Consider the following 22,583-nt stretch of genomic DNA (forward strand, 5'->3'; position numbering starts at 1 on the left):
CAGGTGTGGGGTAGGTTTAAGGGTTAGCATTGTTTGTAGGAAATCAACACTTTAATTGACACAACCAATACAATCTTTAGAATCAGCTGTGGGGCGGAGTTTGCACTGAAGTGGATTGGAGGAAAATGCGCATGCGTGTCATGTGCCTGTCTGCCAATCGGAGGAAGCCACGCCCTGTTTTGGAGCTCCCGCCCCCATGTGGAGATCTCCAGGCTGTAGTTATACCCCTCTCGATATTAAAGTCAGTGCGGCTTCCGAGATATGAAATGAAATTCTTCCTCCAGAGTCTCCTCCTCCCATTTCTACCACTGATGATTCAACTTCCCGCGTCTAAGCGCAACTGTTGATAGCGGTCGAGGTCACACATGGGTTGAAATTTGTATGATGTGTCGATTGTGTGAGTAGGATGCGTTTCATACAAGATTTTGTTACTGGACAACCTTGGAATAAAATATTGATGTGATTATTCATATAGGCCTAAGGAGGTTTGGGCCATACAAATTACGAGAGTTTACTGGGAGAAATAACAATGTGGGAGATGGGTGTGAAATACGGGAGACTCCCAGGAAAAACGGGAGTGTTAACAGGTATGCTGTTAACTCACTGCTAACTCACGGGGGAGTTTGAAACTGGTTTGTGAATCATTGGAAGATTTTGACCTATTTAAAAGAACCATTTCATGAGTCAATTGTTTGCGGTTCCACAACCTCACTTTTAGCTGACAAAAAGAAGAGAGTAGATGAACTCATATGCAGTAGGTACTCAACCAAAATGCCAATTCATTTTTATTCATATTTTAAGTTAGCTTTTAATTTTAGTAATTTTGTTTTGTGCTTTTGACATTTTATATATATATCTTTTTTTTTATTCCAGTTTTAGTTGTTTTAGTAGTTAAACTTACTTCAGTTATTTGCCAAAATTTCTAATTTTCATTTAACATTTAATTGTAAAGTTTTATCATGTAATATTTATATTTCGTTTCAGCTTTAGTTATTTCAATTAACAAAACTATATAGTTCAATACCAAAACTATATCTAACTATATGTGCCTATTCAAATAGATAAAACGACTCACGGTTCAGAGAGGAGTCATTTGTAACGGCACGATTCACTGACCGTTGACCGAGCGAGTCTTGTTAACTCGCCGCTAACTCACTAGGGAATTCGAAGATTCGAAACTGGTTTGTGAATCTTTTGATTTTGACCTATTGAAAAGAACCGATTCGTATGAGTCCATTGTTCGTGATTCGACTCACGCTACCACAGAAAGTTCTTCTGACTAAAGTTGAACGCATTGCTTCAGATTCGGTGGTGAGTAAATGATATAAGAATTTAATTCATTCTATTCGAATTTACATCGTACATTCATCAAGTTTTTAAGGGATTACCCAACTTTGAATAGCAGCCTATGTGAAAAGGAGATCGTTGTAGAATTGCTGAGCTAAAAAAAATTAGCTTAGCGTGATTTGGTTCACTTATGCTGTCTTAAAAAAGTGAAAGCCAACATTCAACATTCAACACTAGCGGACTTATAAGTGGAGTTTGATTTGTGCTTTCTCCGGCCGGGTTTGTTTGAAGTGCACTTCAGAGCTGAGTCAGAGTTACAGGTTAGGAAATGAGCTGAGGTGGAGTGTTATTTTAAGATTAAAAACAGGAAAGACAGAAGAGTACGAACACATTTACAGCATATGTAGATCTTACCTTATTTAAACCCCGAATCATTCAATTTGCCAAAGAACACGTTGTACATCAGTGCACTTCGTGTGTATGTGAAGGATTAACTACACAGATGTACTCAACTATATATGTTCTGAATTAACGATAGGTGCGTTGCATGGATATATAGAATAATCCCATACGAGTTCATTTAAGTCTTAATGTAACTGTAAGGGTGTGTGTGACCCTGTAAACCCCATCAGTCCCATGATCCCCTATTGCTAAAAAGTCCACACCCACGTCTCTGAATATGAGCCAGCTCTGTCCAGCTCCACTGCCTTCAATATGGGGAATCCATTCCTGTTCCACCTCAGCAGGAACCACATGGATCCATTTCAACTCTGTCCAATGACTCCCCAAACGTTAGTCTGACCCTAAAGTTTCCATATATACATGCCAAGAAAACTGCAATTATTGTGGGTTTTGTTTGTATATGCAGCCATTGTCTGGGTGGAAAGTGTGACTAGTGACGTGTGCTGTTAAGTGTGTTTAAAGACTTGTTTAAAGAGTTTTTATTCTAGCTAGTTAAAGTATGAAACGCGATTTGTGTTTTAGCACTTTCGAGTAATATTTATATAGATTTAGCTTCACATTTTCACCCTGTCTCATATGTGCATGTGCAAAACAGATATTACTAACTAAACACAACTGTCAGTTCTGAGGTCATTTGGTTCAATATTATTTTTAAATGTTGCAGATTATTGTAGCTAATGTGTAGGCTATATCACATATTGTGGGGGGACATTTTTTATTAGTTTTGTTCTAGGTGATTAAATCAAGTGTTTTAATAATCGTAAATAAGTGGACGTATGTTTATAAAATGTCACATCATACTTGGTGCAGTATGTGTAATTTTAAAAATAACAATTTCCACTAAATTCACAATTTCCTTAATTATAGAACAGCCTGTTAACATTTCTCTATTACACATGTTAACAGCTTGTAAATGTCTTTTGAACTGGCAGCACTTCATCTTTCAACAACATGAAGAATATGACCATTTGTCGTTCATCATTTACTAGTTTATCAGAATTTCCCTAAGAGACCAGAAAGATGTTACAAAAGACTTATTTTGATCTTTCTATCATTTAAAAATCCTTTTAAAATGTATCAGTTAACAACAATAATAATAATAATTAAGCAGCACAACTGTTTTGATATTGATAAATATGCTTCTTGATCAGCAAATCATCATATTAGAAAGATTCCTGAAGGATCATGTGACACTGAAGACTGGAGTAATGATGCTGAAAATTCAGATTTGCCATCACAGGAATAAATTACATTATAAATTATACAAAAAAAAAAGTGATTATACTTCACAATACGGTTTTTATTGTATTTTTGATCACATAAATGCAGTCTCTGCATGACTTTCAAAATCTTACCAACCCCAAACGTTTGAACAGTAGTGTATATAAATATAATTTATAGCTGTTCAATCATGACGTCAACTCAGGCTAATTCAGCTTGGTTTCCAGTATCTAGTACATATATTTAAAAGTAATATGAACATGTGCATAGAGTTTTATGACTAAATGTCTGTCTGTATATGCAAACACTTAGCAGGGAAACTATGCAAAGATTTATGCACGCAGCCCTTGGTCTCAGTTTCGTCATAAGTGTTGAGAGTGATGAAAGTCTGAGCACTTAAAGTCCATGTGTAACAGGAGCACTCGGGTTTAATTTAGCCAAGGCAGTGGTGCAAACGGGCCCTGCATGTCTTCATTTGAGAGCGCCACACATACCGCTGACAGCAGCACTCAGCATCTCTTACAAACAACCCAGTGACACTTCACAGTCTCTAAAAATATTTATTATAATTATTATATTTCATATGTAAAAGACACGTAGCACCCTGCTCTCAAAGAGAGAGAGGCACATTCAAGCTCAAATACTCATTCAGTTTTACAAACACACACGTATCGTACACAAAAATAGATCTGATGTGCATGTAAAGTTGCCCACAGATTCAGTCGAAACAGGCATTCTCCCTGTCAGGACAGACTTTGCTACTTTTCCTGTAGGGGTAGAAACCATCCTATCTCAAACTTTAGTGAAAGTTCACCAAAAAAGGAAAATTCTGTCATCATTTACTCTGTCATTCCAAGCAGTGGAACACAAAAGATGATATTCTAAAACAACCCCACTGACTACCATCAGTTACTTTATATTTTTTCAGTATTGTATATTATTCTAAAATGTATTAATATATATATTTTTTCAGTTTTCACTTTCATTTTAGCTTAGGTTTTTTGCAATTGTGTTTTTTCATGTTTTAGTTATTGTAATATTTTTATTTAGTTAGGGTTAGTTTTAGTTTAACTTTAGTACTTCAACTTCAACTTTAGTTAGTTGCCAAAGCAACTTGTTTTTTCAAGTTTTTCATTTAATATATACATTTAGTTTAATATTTTTAACAACTTTTTTTGCTAAAAAAACTATTTGCTTTTGCCATTTTCATTAGTTTAAGTTAAATATTTCTATTTCTATCTAACAATTCTATTCTATCTGGAATTTTTAATAGTTTAGTTTTAGTTAACAATAACAGCACTGACTTTCATTAGATGAAAAAACAGACATTTTTAAAATATAGCTTTTATTAATATTTAAAGTTATTTTCCTTTATATTGTCTAAGTTTTCATTTTAGTTCTTTTGTTTTGTGCTTTTGTCATTTTTATTTTTTCATATTCTGTTTTGCAAAGCAACATTTTTCTAATACATAATTTTTGTTTAACAGCAATTGTTGCTATAAAAATTTGATTTTGCCATTTTTATTTGTTTAAGTTAAAGATATCCATTTAGCCTTTATTTCAGTTTTAGTTAGTTTTTACAATAACAACATTGACTTGAATTAGATGAAAAAAACAGAAATATCTTCTTTTGTGTTCCACGGAATGTCATAAAGGTTTGAAACGACATTTTGGATTGAATTACCTTTTTACCTTCCAGCTCTAAAGCCCAAATAACTCAGACTGGTGATTTTTTTTGGTGATTTCAAACTGGCAGTCTTTAATTTCATTGTGATTTTTCTGCCAGTCTGAGATCTAATGCTGGAGATTTAGTAGTCCAGAAAGGTGATGGCCTTCTGGAGGAGCCTGGGGCTTTTTTTCCTCGCTAAACTGCTGCCTTTGAGCGCGCTGAAAGAAACCCACTCCAAATGAAATGCCCTGGAACCCTTTTGGTACTCCACAAGTGTACCTTATGCTAACAGCGGGGAAGAAAAGTGGCACACATACACAGTCCTTTCACAAGGCAGAGAATTAGTGAAGGGGAACAGTTGGCAGACAGGTTTTAGTGTGTAACTTGTGCTTTCAGAAGACCGCTGATCTCAACTACACACACCTTCGCACATCGCTTTCCCAAACACAGACCTATATTTTTGTATATTTTCTATTGAGTTCCTTGGCAATGCGAAAATGACTTTGGTTCTGCAGAATGTGAGTGTGTATATGCGAAAGTTTAAGTGTGTGTGTCTACTGTATGTGTGTGTGCTGCAGTGGGCAAGAGGGTGGAGCGTCACAGTCTGTGTCCTGTGTTCACTTCATTAGATTTTAAGCATCCAACAGGGAGCCAGGACTGTTTTTCACATTACAGCACCTGTGATTCCCATTACACACAACATATAGTGCACTACACACACACATATTCACATACTGCATCTCATAAACCAACACACCTATACAGTCACGCACAGAGCGCACATGCACGGTTATACAACACAAATATACATCGCATATATACACACGCGCTTCATTTACAAAGGCACCATTAGCACTTTTCAAGGCACACACTCCAGTCATTTCTTAAGCACTGTGTCCTTTATATCACAGAAAACAATGTTGTGTTTGATAAAGCACAGGTTTGAGAGTCTCATTTGTGTGGTTGCAAGCCATGACTCTCAATTTTGTGCCCTGAACTGATTTTTTGTGTGATTTTGATTCCTATGATGGTCCCATTGGGATTCACATGGTAACCGGAGGGTATTTTTGATCCCCGGTCACACTGGTCACACTAGCCACGCTGGTTGGCGGAGGGTACGGAGACTGCAATGGGCGGTAGCCCACTTGAGCGGGATCTAGGAAGGCAGGAGCCGGAGAAACAGGGTGGGCGAATCCGATGTACTGAGGATGTAGAAACTGGCCTTGGTGAGGAAGGATTTGAGTGGCTTGCTGGCAGTTTAGCACTGAGAAGTTGGTCGGCATGTTCACGTAGACGCTGGCATCCGGCGAGAGGCAGCACGAGGCCTGGGCGCGGAACAGAGGGGCGTGTGCGGGACGGGGGGCGGCCGGTGGAGCTGAAGAGCTGGAGGAGGTGGCAGTGCTCGACTGGCGGGAGGACGAGCCTCGCGACGTACCTGTGCTGGCCATCATGGGAATCGTCTCGAGGACACGGGCGCTGCTGGACCCTCCTCCTGAGCCACCGCCTGATGAAGGCTCCTGTTTGGGACGGAGACAGCGGCAACAGCACACGGCAACAACGGAGCCCACCAGCACGAAGGCAACAAAGACCGAGCCGACGATCAGGAAGGGCACATAGATGGGTACTGCAGAGCAAAAGCAGGAAAATTATGTCAAGTTTTTGATAAATTCGGTATTTGAATTTTATGGAAAAAGTGGAGTATGTGCCATGTAAATATCACTCAGTTTTCTAAGGGTTTTTCTACCTGATTTTTGAGTGGACTAAAATATGTTGATAATAGCTCCAACATGTTTTCAACACAAAGGGTGAATTGCAAAAGGAAGTGAGCATCCCTATGCCCTCCTACCTTCGAAGGGCAGAGCCCTTGAAGTGTGTTCCTTTACGAGTGCAGGGCATTACTGTCTCGTATAGGCCAAGTGTTTGAAACTCCCTTGGCCAAGAAAATTACTGACCAGATGTTACCTTGACAATGCTGCGTGTGTGTGCAGCATTCAGCACTCCATCAGTTGTTGCAAATAAATATTATTTCTTCTTTTTATGACTTTTATTTAAATATCATCTAATTGTCTATTATTAAACTTTTTTTAAACTAAACTTGCTTACATACCGTCTTAAATCATAGGCTATTTCTGTCACTTGACGAAAAATATTTTGTATTATATTAATATAAAGACAAATTTAATTAGCCTATTCTACATTCTCGTTTTGTATGTGAAGTCGAAATCAACCCAAACTTTGCATCAAATGCATCGCAAGATCTCCTAACCAAAGATCACATGATCACAAATGGAAATCACATCCGTAAAGAGACCATCGCATGTTCCCTTCGCTAAAGGACTTCTGGAAGGGCCCTTCATGAAGGGATACAGTTGTTCACTTTCATTTGGAACGTCCCTACAAATGGCGTCCCCTTCCAGAAGTGCTCTTCAAGGGTGCAAAAAAGCCATTTGGAATTTGCCCAAAGTTTCCCAGTTGATTCGATAACTGGACATATGTTAAAGAAATAGCACATAATTTTTTTTTGTAAAATATTTGAATTTTTTTAAAGAAACAAAACTATTTATACGTTGTCATATTAACCCGTTAGTGAACAGAACGATGTAATGGCCGATTCACATCAAAAACTATATTATATTAGGGTTCACACCAACGGACGATAACATTCTGTTTACTGTAAGCACGTGCTGCAGTTTTGTCATCTGCTGCTTTCAATGCTTGAGCTCTTTACACTTGGGTGGATTCAGTTTGATTTACGTTTTAATCTTTCATCTGGGAAGTTCTGAAAGTGATTCCAAATGATGTCCCTGTGTTGTTATAGTTGTGGTGTGGATTTTATGGAAGCCCGTTTCTGCCACTGAATAAGAAATGAAAAAAAGTGATTGCGACCTTTTATCTCACAATTCTGACTTAATAACACGCAACTAGGACTGTGCGATTTGGGGAAAATATCTAATTGCGATTTTTTTTGACAGATATTGTGATTTGATTTGATTTGCGATTTTAATTTTGCAAAGTCAAGCTTCAGCTTAACATTGTCAATAGTGTGCAGCACAGTATGGGTATCATTACCCTGCAGAAAAAAAGCAATTGAAACCATCACAGAAATTCTTATGGTTTCCATTAAAACAATTACAAAATTCCTTTTTGTAGTATGTTTTGGGCATTATTCCAATAGGAATTGTTGTTGTTCTATTGTTTCCCATCTGCCAGATTACATCCCACCAATAGAATACAACAAATACCAGTAGACACCATTATAGTTTACATTACAGCTAATATAATTCCCATTATAGCCCTTAAATCCATTACATTTCTGTGTTTTGGGAGGGGTTCTATTGTTTTTTTCAGCAGGGAATATTATAATGGTATTACTACTTTTATAGAATTTACTTAATTACTGAATTTCACAGGAAAGATTCGTTTATTTTGTGTAAATGAACTGTATTACTTTAGTCAGTTATTAAAGTATTACATAAGTTACATAGGCTGATTTATTCATTTTTAAGTGTTTGGGATTTTAAGAACAAGTGGAAAATGTGCTGAATGTTTCATTTCATCCAAGTGATATTAGCAAAGCAGTTAGACTGAATTTACACTTGTTTTAAACGCGGAGCCAGGCGCGAGTTGACACAGGTTGCGCGCGTGCGTCAAGCCTCGTCCATACTGCCAGAAGCGCTCGTGGAGACTTGCGGTGCGGAGCTGCGCGTGAGTAAACGAGCATTACGAGACAGGCTGCGTGTGTGCGGCTAGTGTAAACGGCTCCTCCGTGAGACGCGGGAGAGAGGAGCGAGTATGAGAAGCATTCAGAGACACAAGGCTGTGCGCGCGGTCTTCTGAATTGGGAATAGCGAACATGCATTATAAACTTCTTTCAAATTAGAATTTGTTGGGGAGATAAAATGTGCAAGATAACGTTCATGTACTAATAAAAGCATCTAAGAATGTATATTTTATTCTCCAGTACTGAAAGCAGAACCGATAAGGTGTCACACAGTGGGGAGGATTGGAACGAGGAGACGCTGGAGAACCCTTCGACATGGAATTTAATAGAATCAGCAACGGGGGAAACACAGGAACTCATGGAAGACGTTTAACAGCAGACGGGAAACACTCGGAAACAGGGTTTAAATGCACAGAAACGAATGGGACACACCTGGGAACAATATGAACTAAATGGGGAACACCTGGACCAAATGAACATACAGACAGGAACGGGAAGGGCCAAATAAGGGCATGGAAACACATGGGGAGCAAAACACGGAACAAAGTCTGGCATGAGGGAGCTCTTGATGTGTTGTGACGCAGCTCTTGCAAATTAACGTTACCTTTTTTGTTTGGTGTCTGTCATTTTGAAGCCGAAGTTATCTCATATTACATAAGTTTCTCTGTAGTATTTGCCTAACTATCGATCTGACCCTGTAGACGCCATTATCACACACACACTCTCTCTCCCGCGTTCTGTTTGTTTGTTTGAATGGTGGGCGTTTACGCAGTTGGCTAGAGCAGTGCTGATTTATGTGCGCTCACTCTATTGGTTAGTAAGGCTGCTACTCAAGGCTGGCAATATGCTCTGGAACGGAGTAATATCGCGTCCACATCGCAATGCTTTGCGATTAGCAAACCGCAACGTCTCAAATCGCGATTGTGATTCGATTTCGATTAATCGCACAGCCCTACACGCAACTGCAAGTTATTAAGTCAGAATTGTGAGATATAACAATTCCCAACAAGTTCAATCCCCACTCACAGAATTGGACTTTACCTCGCAATTGCGAGTCTAGGCCTACATCTCACAATTCTGAGAAAAAAGTCAATTGCACGTTTTTAATCTTAACAATTCTGACTTTTTTTCTCGCAATTGTGAGAATTCTCACAATTCTGACTTCATTTCTCAGAATTACAAGATATAAGTTTATATTTCACAATTTTGAGAAAAAGTCAGAATTGTGGAACTTGCGACCATAGTTTGCTAATGATGCTTTTGGGAAATGCACCCGTGAACGATTCACTGATGCAAACCACTAAATCATGAGCGAATTCAAGGCTGTTTCATGAAACTTTCAGACTGATTCATTAAAAAGAACCTCTTCATAAGAGTAATTTCTTCGTGAATCAGACATCATGGCTTGTGCTGTGTTCATTGTTGTGTACAGAAAATACGGGCACGCACTCTAACAAAATTATATCTGATCAAACAAAGCTTGTATAGATTTTAAATTATTGTTGCTGTTTTTGTTTTTATAGCATTTGCAATCATTAGTCGCAGTCTAATTATTTACTGGCCCAGGTCAAAAGAACAAACTCAAATGTGCATCGGCTTCCTGCTTCAGTGTAAATCTTTTGGATTTTTTGCCCGTTTTATCATCCACTAGGTGGCAATCTTAGAAACTCAATCTTAGAAAGACAATCTTACTTAGAAAAGTAATCTCATCAACAAGCAAGCTGCTAGATTTGAGGTATCATTAATAAAGTACAGTTTAATACCTTGTTTTTCAAATGTGATGCTTGTAATAAAACCTTCATGATGTATTTAGGTTATCCAGCTGTATTCACTGCCATTGATACTAGAACATGTAATGTTATAGTGTGTATCAGGCCTCCTTAATGTCGAAAATAGAGAAAAGTGCTGGATGGCAGCATATTGGAGGACTTTGGGGAGTTTTGTTTGTATATAGCCCTTGAGCAATGTTTTTCCTTCTCTTTAGAAAGCACACATCCGTTTCAAATTCCAGTACACATCTGAAGCAATTGTACCTCCACTGCCATAAGGAAGACTAGGATATCAGTAGTGTGACTGAGCTCAACGAAACTTTTACACCTCTAAAACTAACAATAAGCAAGTTTGAAGCCTAAAGCATTGCTGAACCTTGTTGATGTGTCACAATTTGCCATGCATGTGTATCTTTAAATCAGAGAACAGAGCGCTCATGTTTCCACCCCGCTCACAGATGGGTACCCTGCTGGCTCATGTGAGATGAAGGGATTTGAGAGAGAAGCAAAAATGAAAGACGAGATGTTCCATCAGTGACTCGTCCCCAGGGGTCCGGGGTCCCTCATTAACACTTATTAAGACAGGCTTGATCTGCTCTAATCTCTTGCAACCAGCACTGACCTTTCTGCCCTTGCTGCCTGACCATGTGCATGCTTGGGAATCACGATGCCGGCTCAACATCGTGATGTCTATCTGCCATCGGCGATGGACGATGGGATCGTCTGTCGGCCCAACCCTACTCTGCATTAAAAGTGACCTTTATAGTTTAATTAGACATCTGATCGCCAGAGGAAAGCTTTCAGCATTTACTTTGTTGCAGCTGGTCAGGACCTCTCACCCTCATAATTGAGTTGAATCAAATCATCTATAATAGCCAATGCAAAGTGGCTTTTGATTTTATTGTAGGAGCAAAACCGACTCTACTTACAGAGCCATAACCTAAAAAATGCAGCCATTGTTTAACAATTTATTATAATAACGTTATTGAATCAAAGACAAGATTGCTGTGCAAAAATGACAGCGGAGTCATTCTTACAGGAGCTCTTTTGGTAGTTATTACTATAACAGTGGAATTTTTCAGTAAATGACCTACATTTTGGCAAGCTTTAAGTTTGCATGCATGTTTTGAAAATCAGTGTTTTTTTGGCAGTTGAAACACTCCCTTTTTTTGGAAACACCCTATTCACAATTACACACAAATGTGTGTGGAAAAACAATAGAGAATCTGTTGTACAGGTTATTTCCATAGATTTATTGTTCCTCAGAGATGCTTTTTGTTATAATTCAGAGTGTGCTAGTGGTAACAAAAGGTGTCTAATGAGATGGATGGTGACACAGTCATGCCAGGGGTTTTCAATAGTTTTGTTAAATATCAAATATATATTTGTATCATTTGGATAAATATGAAAGTTTTTTTTCTTGCAATTCCATGTTTCACAATTCTGTCTTTTTATCCTCACACTTGGAAATATCACAAGATATAAAGTCAGAATTGTGATATAAACAACTGCGAGATGTTAACTTGCAACTGTGAGGTAAACTTGCAATTGCAAGAAAAAAGTCAGAATTATGTGACAAAATGTCGCAATTACCTTTTATTTTTAATTCCACTGCGGAAACAAACAAAAAAACAGAATTGTGAGATGTAAAGTCTGAATTGCGAGTTTTGAACTGGGAATTGTGAGAAAAACATCATAATTGTGAGATAAAAAGTAACAATTACCTGTTTTTATTTATTTATTAGCCCATGGCATCCATTCAAATTAACATATTATATATATATATATTATACAAAAAGATAAATGGAAAAACCATGTAGGCTAACCTGATTTATTTGTACTGTTGTAGTTGAATCAAGAATGTTATTAGTGGATCTGAAGTTCACTTCCGATACAGGATGACAGCAAAGCCCTTCTTGTGTCCTTAAAAGGATTTGGGGCCTCTTAACACGAATTCACACCTGTTGCATTATTGTCCAAGTGGAGCCAAGTCTTCAACTGCCAGACAGGCTCTGTCAAAATTCATGCTCACATGCTGTAGTAGCAGACCACCATTTCCTCGCCTTTCAGATATGCATCAATTTCTTAAAAAAATCACCGTGTTGTTTTTGTTTTTTTAGGTTATAGGTAGTTTTTAGCCTGGTGTATCAATTTGAAGGACAATATTTGATTTGTTAGGTCCATAAGTTGTCAGTTCATACGTTCACATTCATGTACATTTTACCGTTTACTATTTAAATTAAATTACGCTGAAAAGTCTATTGTGCATTAATAGCAAGGTTGTAACAACTTACACTATACTGTGGTTTTATTCAACTGTTGCCCTTTCAGGGCCAAAAGCTGTGGAAATAACGGAGACGTTAACGTTAAAGTATGTGTTTATATAGAAATTGAAAAAAAAACTACTCTGAGAAACATTCACTGGAGTGAAAAGTGTGACAACTAGCCCCAGCGTCCCCAATTTGGTTCAGCTGAGGGGAAATTCGTGGACTCCAGTTGAATTAAAAGTTTTTGAGCTTGCACAAAGGATGGAAACGATGCACCGGCGATGGTTATTTTATGAACGAGGCTGTCAGCACATCGCACCGGAGATCCGGTCAAGTCTGAATTTGATCCTCGTGGGGAACCGGACGACTGGAGTTCGCGCGCGCTCGTTACTGTGCTATTTATAACCGAGCGCAGTACAATTTACCATTTGTGAGTGAGTGGACGGTTGGGTGCCAATTTGGATGCCAATTTAACTGCAGCTGTCAAAACCTGGATAAGCAGCGACATTTAACCCGTTTCTTTAGGGATGGGAATCGTTAGTAGCCTAATTGAACGATTCTGTTTCCAAATCTTTATAACGATTCCAGTTAATGATTCTTTTAGTACTTTTGAGGAAGAAGAAAAAAGCCTACTGCATTTAACGTTACAGCTCTCTCATCAGTCTATTGACAAATTATCATATAATTTCAGATTTCAATAAGAAGCTTAACAAATGAGAAATAAATATTCATAAGTACAATCCACTTATTGGTATGCTACTATATATTATACATAGAAATGGCATTTAAAATGATAAAACTTCATTAATTATTCTTAAATACTTATTATTGCAACAAACCCCATAATGTGTATCTTTAACTACACCCACACAGTACCTGGTCCATTTCGAGTCGGAAATGACGAAATTAACGACTTGCCGTTCAGTAAGTGAGTCCGATTAGTAACCGCTCCAATTGATTCAGAAGTGATTCACTAAAAGAGCCTGTTCATAAGAATCATTCGTTCGGGAATAATGGAGCTCGTTCTAAATAAGATGGCTTCTTGGAGATAAACATGCAAACAACATTAACCTTAACTGCAGCTGTCAAAACCTGGATAAGCAGCGACATTTAACCCGTTTATTTAGGGATGGGAATCGTTAGTAGCCTAATTGAACGATTCTGTTTCCAAATCTTTATAACGATTCCAGTTAATGATTCTTTTAGTACTTTTGAGGAAGAAGAAAAAAGCCTACTGCATTTAACGTTACAGCTCTCTCATCAGTCTATTGACAAATTATCATATAATTTCAGATTTCAATAAGAAGCTTAACAAATGAGAAATAAATATTCATAAGTACAATCCACTTATTGGTATGCTACTATATATTATACATAGAAATGGCATTTAAAATGATAAAACTTCATTAATTATTCTTAAATACTTATTATTGCAACAAACCCCATAATGTGTATCTTTAACTACACCCACACAGTACCTGGTCCATTTCGAGTCGGAAATGACGAAATTAACGACTTGCCGTTCAGTAAGTGAGTCCGATTAGTAACCGCTCCAATTGATTCAGAAGTGATTCACTAAAAGAGCCTGTTCATAAGAATCATTCGTTCGGGAATAATGGAGCTCGTTCTAAATAAGATGGCTTCTTGGAGATAAACATGCAAACAACATTAACCTTAAGCGTTTTTAACCTCATTTGGACACGAAACTCAACCCAACTTTCTCATTTAGTGGGGCATTTCCGCACAAAACGCCTGAGGCACACATTTATTTAAGTGGGTCGATGTACGTTACACACTGCTGCTGCTCTAAAAGTTATTGAATTAAACCATTTAAACTTAGCTGGCGTACAATTTGATTACACGGTATAATTGACTAATTTGTTTCAGACAGAGGAAGTTAGTCTGCCAGAAAACAATGCAGACTTCAGCTTACCTGCCCCAGAATTGTTGTCGTCCTTGTTCCCAGGGTTGGTGTCTTGTGTCTGCTTATCGTTATCACATGTGCCCTGGTCCAGGCGAGCTTCTGTGCTGGAGCAGCAGTATCTGAGCTCGCATTTGCCGCAGCAGATGATGGCCTCGGCGCTGTCGAAGCGCTCCGGGCACTGAAAGCCGTCTCTCCAGGCGCCCTGGGCGTCATGAAAACCGTGACAGTATTCTCCACTCGCCTTCACGTTAATGATGGTCAAAAGTGTCAATACCACCGAGACTGCTATCGGGAATCCCATGCATCCCCGCATCCTGTCACAAACCTGTGCGACTAAATTACCCCAGGATCTGGTCTAGACCTGTTAAGTTAATGACTCGGTAAATGAAACTAATAAAATGAGGAGACGCTGCAAAAAGGACAACTTTGGAAATGTCATTGGGCAGAGAAATTCCGAGGTTTATTCAATAGATCCAGCAGAATTGCTCCAGACAAGTATCCACTGTTTACCCCAGCCGTCACAAGACTTCCAGTAGCTTTGTTTCGGATTGAAAGTAAAAAGGGCACATATGAAAACGCATAAAAGCCATAAGGGATGGGGTTTTCTACTCATAAACCATCAATTCTGAATATCCAATATTCCTGCGAACGTTGCATCAATCAAACTGAGCGGATCTTCATGTCGCCACTTCTCAAATGTTTTCCCTTGAGATACGGAGCAACCAACACTGACTTCACTTGTAATCCATACACTCGATTCCTCAATGTATTATCACGATTTTTTTACTAACCAGTCAAGGAAGTTTTTCCACAGTAATCCATATCATGCGACTTCACTAAAAGTTTTGGGAGGTCCGGCTCATTAATATTTAAAAGAGCACTCAACTGCAACAACTGATTTCCAAAGGGTGCAAGCAGTCAGCTGTCAATATCTCAAGCAGGACTAGTGCATAGTGAGGATTTGGCATTGATAGACTGAGAGTGACCCACTGACAACTTCTCCTTCATTGAGGGGGTAGCTGCCCACCCGTCAAGCGGCGCATGCGCAGTGCTGAGCCTTACAAATCCTAACTTTTTGCTTCTCCGCCAGTTGCACAGTGCAAACAAGTGTCATTGTATGTTGACGGGGCCCCTGGGCGTTTCAGGAGCGGCTTCTGTGCGATGGGTGTTTAGCGGTGCCCGTGGAGATCTCCCTGAGCACAAAAGGGACGGAAACGCCGTATTGTAATGCATTTAGCTCGCCGCTGGCTCACATCCATTAGAGCCCACAATTAGGACTAAGAGATCGCTTGTGTAAATACTTTCATCAGCAAACGGACAGAAAAAATCAATATATTAAATAATTATTGGATAGATGATATACAATGAAAAACATTTTACATTCAAACCGTAAAACAATCATTTAAAAGGTATAACCGGAATAGGCCACTATCAACAACAAGCGGACAAAAAAAGATTTCTATTAATATATTAACACATATAACACTAAGTTCATGATATATTCTTACATATATGTATGTATGTATGTATGTATTAATCTGTTTTTATACAGTCTATGGTATTAATGTATGCAATGAACAACAGGTTACATGTCAACGCTAAAATCAAATAAATAAAAATGAACTTTTCTATCAGTATCATTTTTAATAATAGCTAATATTGCATGCTCTTCACTACAGTAATGTTTAAAGTCACTAAAAAGAAACGATTTTGAGCGTGATCAATGTTGCGTAATATATATTTTATTTTCTGTTTGTACAGAAGAAGACCTTTTCTCTTTCTTCAAGACAAATCAAGTCAAGGTCACATGGTGACAATCATGCAGAACTAGACAAAGCAATCGGGTATTCCACAACGTAACTGTAAGTAGACCGCGCACTCTGGTGGATATAACAATTATTTTGGGGTTCTTTGTGAAACAAGTAATAAAACTAAAAGCATACCTAACAAAGAAAATCTTTAGTTTATCTATATTTAGTATTTATAGCCTTTTAAGACATTCCCATCTTGAGGGTTATTATCATCTTTAAGGAAAAGGATTGTTTTTTAGTTACCGAACACTTGGACTTTTATTTTGAAATGTATTGTAGCGGTGCTTTTAAATTTGCCCGGATCAACGCTTCCTGTTACTACAACACCAACAAAAACAAACGGTAAATTCTTAGTCTATTGTTCTTCTGACAGTTTTAGGTAAAATGAGTATATATTTTTGTCAGTACTAAGCCAACTTGTGTCGGTCATTGTGCATAACACGGTTAGCTAGGATGTGTTTGGATTTTAGCACGTAACGTTATATAAATTAAAAGGTAAGTTTCGCAGTTCGTAAAGATACGTTAATTTACAATGATAGTCATAATGTTCTCTGTTCTGCACATACAGAAAACTAAGTGCAAACTTTATCGTTAGCGGCGTATGTTTTGTCCAGCTGTATATTGTTTGTTTCTATAGGTGCCATCTGTGTCTGTTACAGTGAGATGTCTTTAGTGCGGTTGAACCGTCCTTTATATGGTGCGGGTAAAAGACCAGTGCGAAGCAGGAAGATGTCTGCACCAAAGAAAGAATGGGTGGTGAGAGCCCGTCATGCAACCATTTACTTTAAATCCTTTTTCTGGAGGGGATGCCTTATAATTTTTATTTTCCTTTTATTTTAGAGCACAGTCAATGATCTTTCAGTGCATAAAGCCACACCGGATGAACTGGTAAGAGTTTACTGTGAAAGGTGTAAGCTGTTTTCTTAAGGATTTATTGATTATATATTGTTCTCCATGCATTGATCTCGCAGGCTCGACGTCATGAGATGCACAGATCTCAGAACAGGGTCGTGGCGCAGTGGGAATTAAAAGAAAAGGCTCTAACACGCAGACGGAGGAAAAACCAGCCCCCCAGTCCTCCAGGACTTGATAGAGCCAGACTCAACATCATCAGAGAGGTGCAAATGGATTACAGACGGCTCACAAAATTAAGCTTGTAAAAACTACATCTGGGAAGAATGTAATATGTTTTAACTCTAAAGCCTACTGTATCATATTTGATACACAGATTCTTAATTTCTCTGAATTAGTAAAGATAAAAACTTAAAAAGCGGGGAAAAAAACAGTCATATAGTTTAGACTTTTTAGCAAGTAAAATTAAAGACCTTTAGTACTAAAGTTTTAAAGATCTCATTGATAAATATCAGAAACTGCACCAAATAACATATTTCCTAACTCTGTTTTGACCACTGAATAAAATTGAGGTGTTTTTTCATCTTACCGTGTGAGCTCCACTTCTTCATACTATATAAGCCATAAAGCCTGGTGTATCAAATATGATACTCAACAAAAAGTTTAGATGTATTAAAACCGTTCCATATAAAAATAAATCAGTTTTGTCTAACTATTATTTTATATGTCAGACTTTACAAAGCTCATACTAACATTTTGTTCGATAACAAATCAGATCAGATAACAAAAACTTTTTTTTTTTCAAGTTGTTTTCAGATCAGTGTCAGTTGCAGGATGTCATTGCACGGTCTGACAGAGCTTTGGCTGAGGTGAAAGACCTGTTTGGTGATGCACCCCGTCGACGCACAGGTATTTAATTCTTGTGCAGTATAAACTAATGTGCTATTATCTGATCAAACAAGTATTATGTTAATGTACTTGTGAAAGCTCATAAATTTGTGTTTTTTAGGATTCCCCACCATTACTGTGGCACCTGACTGTGATTCTGACTCTGAGCTTCCTGTCCATCAAAAACCTGATCCTCCAACCCAGCTGTCATTGCTCAGCCAGACTATGATGGATCAGCAGGTACTCGCACACAAGCACCACCTACAGCTTTTACTCTGTAATAAAACCTAGAATAATAAAGTCTTTTGTAGGCCCTGAATGAGTTGGAGGAGTGTGAAGAGGAACATGATGAAGTCCAAGATGCCCCGGTGCACCTCAGCTCTGTGATGCACAGGTGTGAATGACTGTTCATTTATCTTCAATAAACAACTTCTAATGCATTTTGATTGTCTTTAGAAAGTAATTTTTTTAACGCTTGTTTTCAGAAAAATAAATAAATGTAGGTCAAAGTCCTTTCCATGGACCTCAGATCATCCGGAGCAAGAGCTACCCAAGACACCATGTAATACTAGAGTCAGAGAAGATCAGGCAGGTAATGAAGGCATGAGCTTCTTTATGTCATTGCAGGTTATTGTCAAGATGAATCTGTTGAAACTTTTTTTTTTTTTTTTTAAATATCTATGCTTCTTTTGCGCAGCCCTCAACGCCACGGTGGCTGTACAGCGTTTAAAATCCAGACAGACTTGTCCTGATGTAAACCAATCTACTTCACTAGTCAACCAGGTTCTGAACCCAGAGCCTGCTTCCTCTCAACCAGGTTGAGCACTGTTATCAGACACTATTTTTAGTATATTATACAATAACGTAATAATACTTATTTAAAAAAAAAAAATTTGTAATAATATTTCACAGCATTATTGTTTTGACTTTTTTGATCAAATCAGGATTGGTGAGCTTGACAGACTTAAAAAAAATATATATATAATATACATTTTAATAACACTAACAACAACAACAATATTAATGCCGTAAATTTTTTTTTTTTTTATCAATGTTATTGTGTGTGTGTGTATTTAGTTGTGTATCTAGACATAAATTACATAGAATAAATGGTAATACCTGTTTTTTTTATCTTTTTTTTTCAGGTATTAAGAGAAGCTCAGTTCAAGCCAGTAGGGGGCGCTCCGGACATACCTCTGGCCTTAACGGCTCAGGGTTAAGCTCTATGGCAGGAAACCAGTCCAGTCTGGAGCTTCTACAGGGCATGCTTGAGCAAGTGGACACTGAGCTGGACTCTCTAGACCACCAGAATCCTTCATCAGAAGCTGGATCACAGCAACAGAGACCAGGCCTCACCGGCTTCTCTGTTGCTCTAGTGACGACACTTGGACGTCTAGCCAGTCATATTAGAAAAGTGAGGGCACATAAGTGAAATCCAAAAGATTCTTTAACAAAATTGGTCAAATGAGTCACTTCCTCATTTACATCACTTGCACAGAAAGAAGAGGAGGCTCTGAGGGAGGCACAGGAGAGAAGACGACTAGAGGAGGAGGTGAAGGAGCAGAGAGCCTTGATTGACGCCCTGACTGTAGAGTCACTGACACTGAGGGAAGAGAGTGCCAACCTGCAGGTGAACTATTTAGTCTTCAGAAACAGTATCCAGATGTTATTTGCAAGTTTGTCAATGGTGTTCGCTTTTGTTTTCATGCAGGAAAGGCTGCAGCAGCAGATATTTGACCTAGAGCGGCGTCTAGATGCTGTAGTCCTGGTGGTGGGAAGACCAGATTCTGCAGAACCACACAAAACAGTGGAAATCACAGAGAATGCAGCTCGAAGTAACTACCACAAACTGTAGATCCACAGATTATGCACCTGTAAACTAGTTGTCTAATTTTATCAGGATTGTTTATCTTGAGTATGTATTTAAACCTGCAGCAGCACAGTGATTAAGAAGATTGTGTTGTGTTCTGTAGAAAGCAGAAATCTGGAGTCTGGCTGTACTGAAAAGGATCTACAGCAACAGGACTTTGTCTCTGCAGCTGTGCTGCTCTCTCCTCCTCGTCAAAGAGATGGTCTGCCTCCCGCAGGTCAGTCTGAAGTGTAGAAAGATCCCTCATTCTGTCAATTTACACCTAGTAGTGTTGAGGGCTTAACAATAAGACGGGCATCACTATTGTTGTTTGTATAATCCAGATGCAACATTTTGGAGGATGATAAAATAGATCATACATGGACATTAAATAAAAAGGTTCCATACATGTCTACGAATTTCAACGTCCTTAAGAATCCACCAAGCAACCCCCATCAGCACCCCTAGAAAATACTAAGAACTCCTTACTGATGGATTAGCAAATGTTAGGGAAAACTATTAGGACACACTTTTTGAAAATATTTATTTAAAAAAAAAAATGGTTGTGGGTGGCTAACTTTGTATTGCTGAAACCACTCGTAAGAAAATATAAAATATTTGTTTTTGATGCATGTTCTGAAAAGAAAGGAGGGTTTGCACGGGTGTACTTTCTGTAACTACCCAGCATTTATGAATCAACAATCAAAATGCAGTAACCGAGTTAAAAAATATGTACTTTAGGACTTCTTAGGAAGTCACTTCTTTTCTCTCTTTTGAAAGCTTGCTAAATCCAATTGAATCATCAATGCAAGTATGACTCAACAGTATTTTCTTACTTCTCCCAGCATGTCGTCCACATTCACACGCACCCCCGCTGCACTACAGTGGCTCTTGTGCAGCAACGGGAAGTCAGGGTTCACTGGAGGACTTTGACATCTCCATCTCTCCTTCCTCCTTTGCTAGCCTACCACGGCCCACTCCTCTGCTGGATGATCTCTCTCAAGATGCCATGTTAGGGGAGATCGCGGAACTGACACGTCAGAATGCAGCGATCCGGGCGCAGTTGGGGCAGCACCGTCCATCTCCAGCTGGAGCTTCAGTGTCTAGGGAGCAGAGTGCAGACCGGGTTTCCACAGCCAGTCCTGTAGTTAGACAAGTGTCGCCCTCTACAGAGCCGCAGCACACACAGCAGGTTAGTTACATACTGTGGACTTGGAGTATAGTCTGCAGTTCCTCACAACTGCTTTTGTTTTCAATACTTTATTTCTTATAGTTGTGCCTTTACTTCAAACAAATATGACTTTACACTACTGATCAAAAGTTTAGGGTCAATAAGATTTAAAAAAATGTTTTAAAAGACTCCTCTCTAATGCTCACCAAGGCTGCATTTACTTGATCAAAAATACAGTTAAAACAGCAGTAGTTAAATATTATATTCAATTTGAAACAACTGTTTTCAATTTTAATATATTTTAAAGTGTTGTTTATTCCTGTGTTGAAAATTCAGCTGCCAATACTCCAGTCTTCCGTGTCACATGATCCTTCAGAAGTCATTCTAATATGCTGATTTGGTGGTCAAGAAACATTTCTTATTATCTTCTGGTTAATATCACTTGTTGAATAGAGGAATTATTCTGATTATTTTTTTGAATCATACTCACCACAAACTTTTAACCGTAGTTTGTCTCATTTGTGAGACTTGCGAGTTTCTCATAATTGAGTATCTCACAATTACAACTTAATATTTCTCAATTGTTTTCCGCCACAATTACATATGTTTTACTCTGAGGTAGAAACAGGCTTCCATAGTACACAGTGAGTTTGGATGTGTCAGTTTCATACATTTACATCTTTTTTGTCCAGCCTATTTCTGTAGAGAGATCCTCAACAATGGAGATTGAACAAAAACTGCAGGAGCTGAACCGCCAGAGTGCTGAAGCAAGAGCTAAACTACTAGAGCTCATTGAACAACAGAAACAGAGCACCTCTCTCAGAGTTTCTCCTGCCATTTCCCCAGTACCTCCTCACTCCAGCAGCACTCATACAGGTGTGTGTCTCTTTTAATAAGGCTTACATCCTCTCAGATCCTGCAGAATGAGAGTAACTCGTATATGGCGACTATTCATGTTTTAAAGCAGTTCGAGGGTTAACTCCAGAGCAATTTTTGACACTTCCTGAGAGAAACCATTCACCACAACCCAGTGCAAGTAGCCGAAGGTGAGTTATAAAAAGCCAAGAACAGATTTGCTTATAAGATATAACAGAAACACATTAGACTTGACTCTTCAATCCAACTGTGCTAGTATAATTACAAGGTATTTTTCAAATCGGTGTTAAATTGCGTTTTAGATTTAGCGAAGTAATATTTTTAATGTTTTTTTTTTTTTCTCAGGTCAACTGGAAGAGTCTCACCACAAAGTTTGGACAGTGTGGAAATCCAGAGGCTTGATAATCAAGTATGAAATATAATTTTTATTGCACATATAACCATCATACGTAGTTTCTAAAACGTAATATTGATACTTGCAGTATCTAAAACTCCAGATACTTTGTATTTTATTTCTGACAGGTGGACAAGCTGAAAAGAGAGGGCTGGTTTGCATTGTCAGCTCATGTCCAATGACTTGAGCTCAAGGAATATGGTCTATGAATAACATCATATTTCCATGCACAATATGCTTTTTGCAGCAACCTCAACAGCAAGCACCCCCTCTCTGAAAGCTGGACCCCTACAGATGACAACCAGATACATCATGTTGGTTTTATTTACAACTTGAATAGATGTAAATGTAAAATCTTTGATCACAATTTCTTTCTACTGTTCAAAAGCTTGGGTTGGTACAATTGTTTTTTTGTTTTTTTT

At 38.3% G+C, this 22,583-nt stretch overlaps 2 protein-coding genes across 5 annotated transcripts; one reads left to right on the forward strand and one right to left on the reverse strand.

Moving 5' to 3' along the window:
- The first annotated feature begins 1,250 nt into the window (after nucleotides 1-1,250).
- On the forward strand, nucleotides 1,251-22,391 carry LOC107591229 (spindle and centriole-associated protein 1-like). 4 transcript variants are annotated; one of them, XM_016280326.1, is made up of 18 exons: nucleotides 1,251-1,311; nucleotides 16,791-16,887; nucleotides 16,972-17,019; nucleotides 17,103-17,249; nucleotides 17,790-17,892; nucleotides 17,993-18,111; nucleotides 18,183-18,265; nucleotides 18,357-18,463; nucleotides 18,569-18,688; nucleotides 19,017-19,285; nucleotides 19,370-19,501; nucleotides 19,583-19,706; nucleotides 19,845-19,958; nucleotides 20,566-20,912; nucleotides 21,584-21,767; nucleotides 21,856-21,937; nucleotides 22,113-22,176; nucleotides 22,290-22,391. In XM_016280326.1, the coding sequence occupies exons 2-18, from the start codon at nucleotides 16,795-16,797 to the stop codon at nucleotides 22,341-22,343; spliced, it is 2,190 nt and encodes a 729-aa protein (XP_016135812.1). In that variant the 5' UTR covers nucleotides 1,251-1,311; nucleotides 16,791-16,794; the 3' UTR covers nucleotides 22,344-22,391. The 4 variants fall into 4 exon arrangements, with proteins under 4 accessions (XP_016135812.1, XP_016135811.1, XP_016135813.1 ...); XM_016280325.1 differs by having other exon boundaries at nucleotides 1,268-1,311; nucleotides 16,769-16,887; XM_016280327.1 differs by lacking the exon at nucleotides 1,251-1,311 and adding an exon at nucleotides 16,419-16,473 and having other exon boundaries at nucleotides 21,859-21,937.
- On the reverse strand, nucleotides 4,712-14,683 carry LOC107591231 (protein shisa-2-like). Its single transcript, XM_016280328.1, has 2 exons — nucleotides 14,330-14,683; nucleotides 4,712-6,263 (listed from the first exon to the last, which is right to left on the reverse strand). The coding sequence occupies exons 1-2, from the start codon at nucleotides 14,631-14,633 to the stop codon at nucleotides 5,683-5,685; spliced, it is 885 nt and encodes a 294-aa protein (XP_016135814.1). The 5' UTR covers nucleotides 14,634-14,683; the 3' UTR covers nucleotides 4,712-5,682.
- Nucleotides 22,392-22,583: the final 192 nt, after the last annotated feature.

Source organism: Sinocyclocheilus grahami, unplaced genomic scaffold (genome assembly GCF_001515645.1).
Source record: "Sinocyclocheilus grahami isolate Dianchi unplaced genomic scaffold, SAMN03320097.WGS_v1.1 scaffold139.1, whole genome shotgun sequence".
Taxonomy (NCBI): domain Eukaryota; kingdom Metazoa; phylum Chordata; class Actinopteri; order Cypriniformes; family Cyprinidae; genus Sinocyclocheilus; species Sinocyclocheilus grahami.

What these genes read in the sequence shown, in the direction of transcription:
- LOC107591229 (XM_016280326.1), top strand. Translation starts at nt 16,795, where the DNA reads ATGTCTTTAGTGCGGTTGAACCGTCCTTTATATGGTGCGGGTAAAAGA. An exon ending in AGATGGTCTGCCTCCCGCAG is followed by an intron (nt 19,959 to 20,565) that starts GTCAGTCTGAAG and finishes TACTTCTCCCAG; the next exon opens with CATGTCGTCCACATTCACAC. An exon ending in AGCCGCAGCACACACAGCAG is followed by an intron (nt 20,913 to 21,583) that starts GTTAGTTACATA and finishes TTTTTTGTCCAG; the next exon opens with CCTATTTCTGTAGAGAGATC.
- LOC107591231 (XM_016280328.1), bottom strand. Translation starts at nt 14,633, where the DNA reads ATGCGGGGATGCATGGGATTCCCGATAGCAGTCTCGGTGGTATTGACA. An exon ending in CGACAACAATTCTGGGGCAG is followed by an intron (nt 6,264 to 14,329) that starts GTAAGCTGAAGT and finishes TTTGCTCTGCAG; the next exon opens with TACCCATCTATGTGCCCTTC.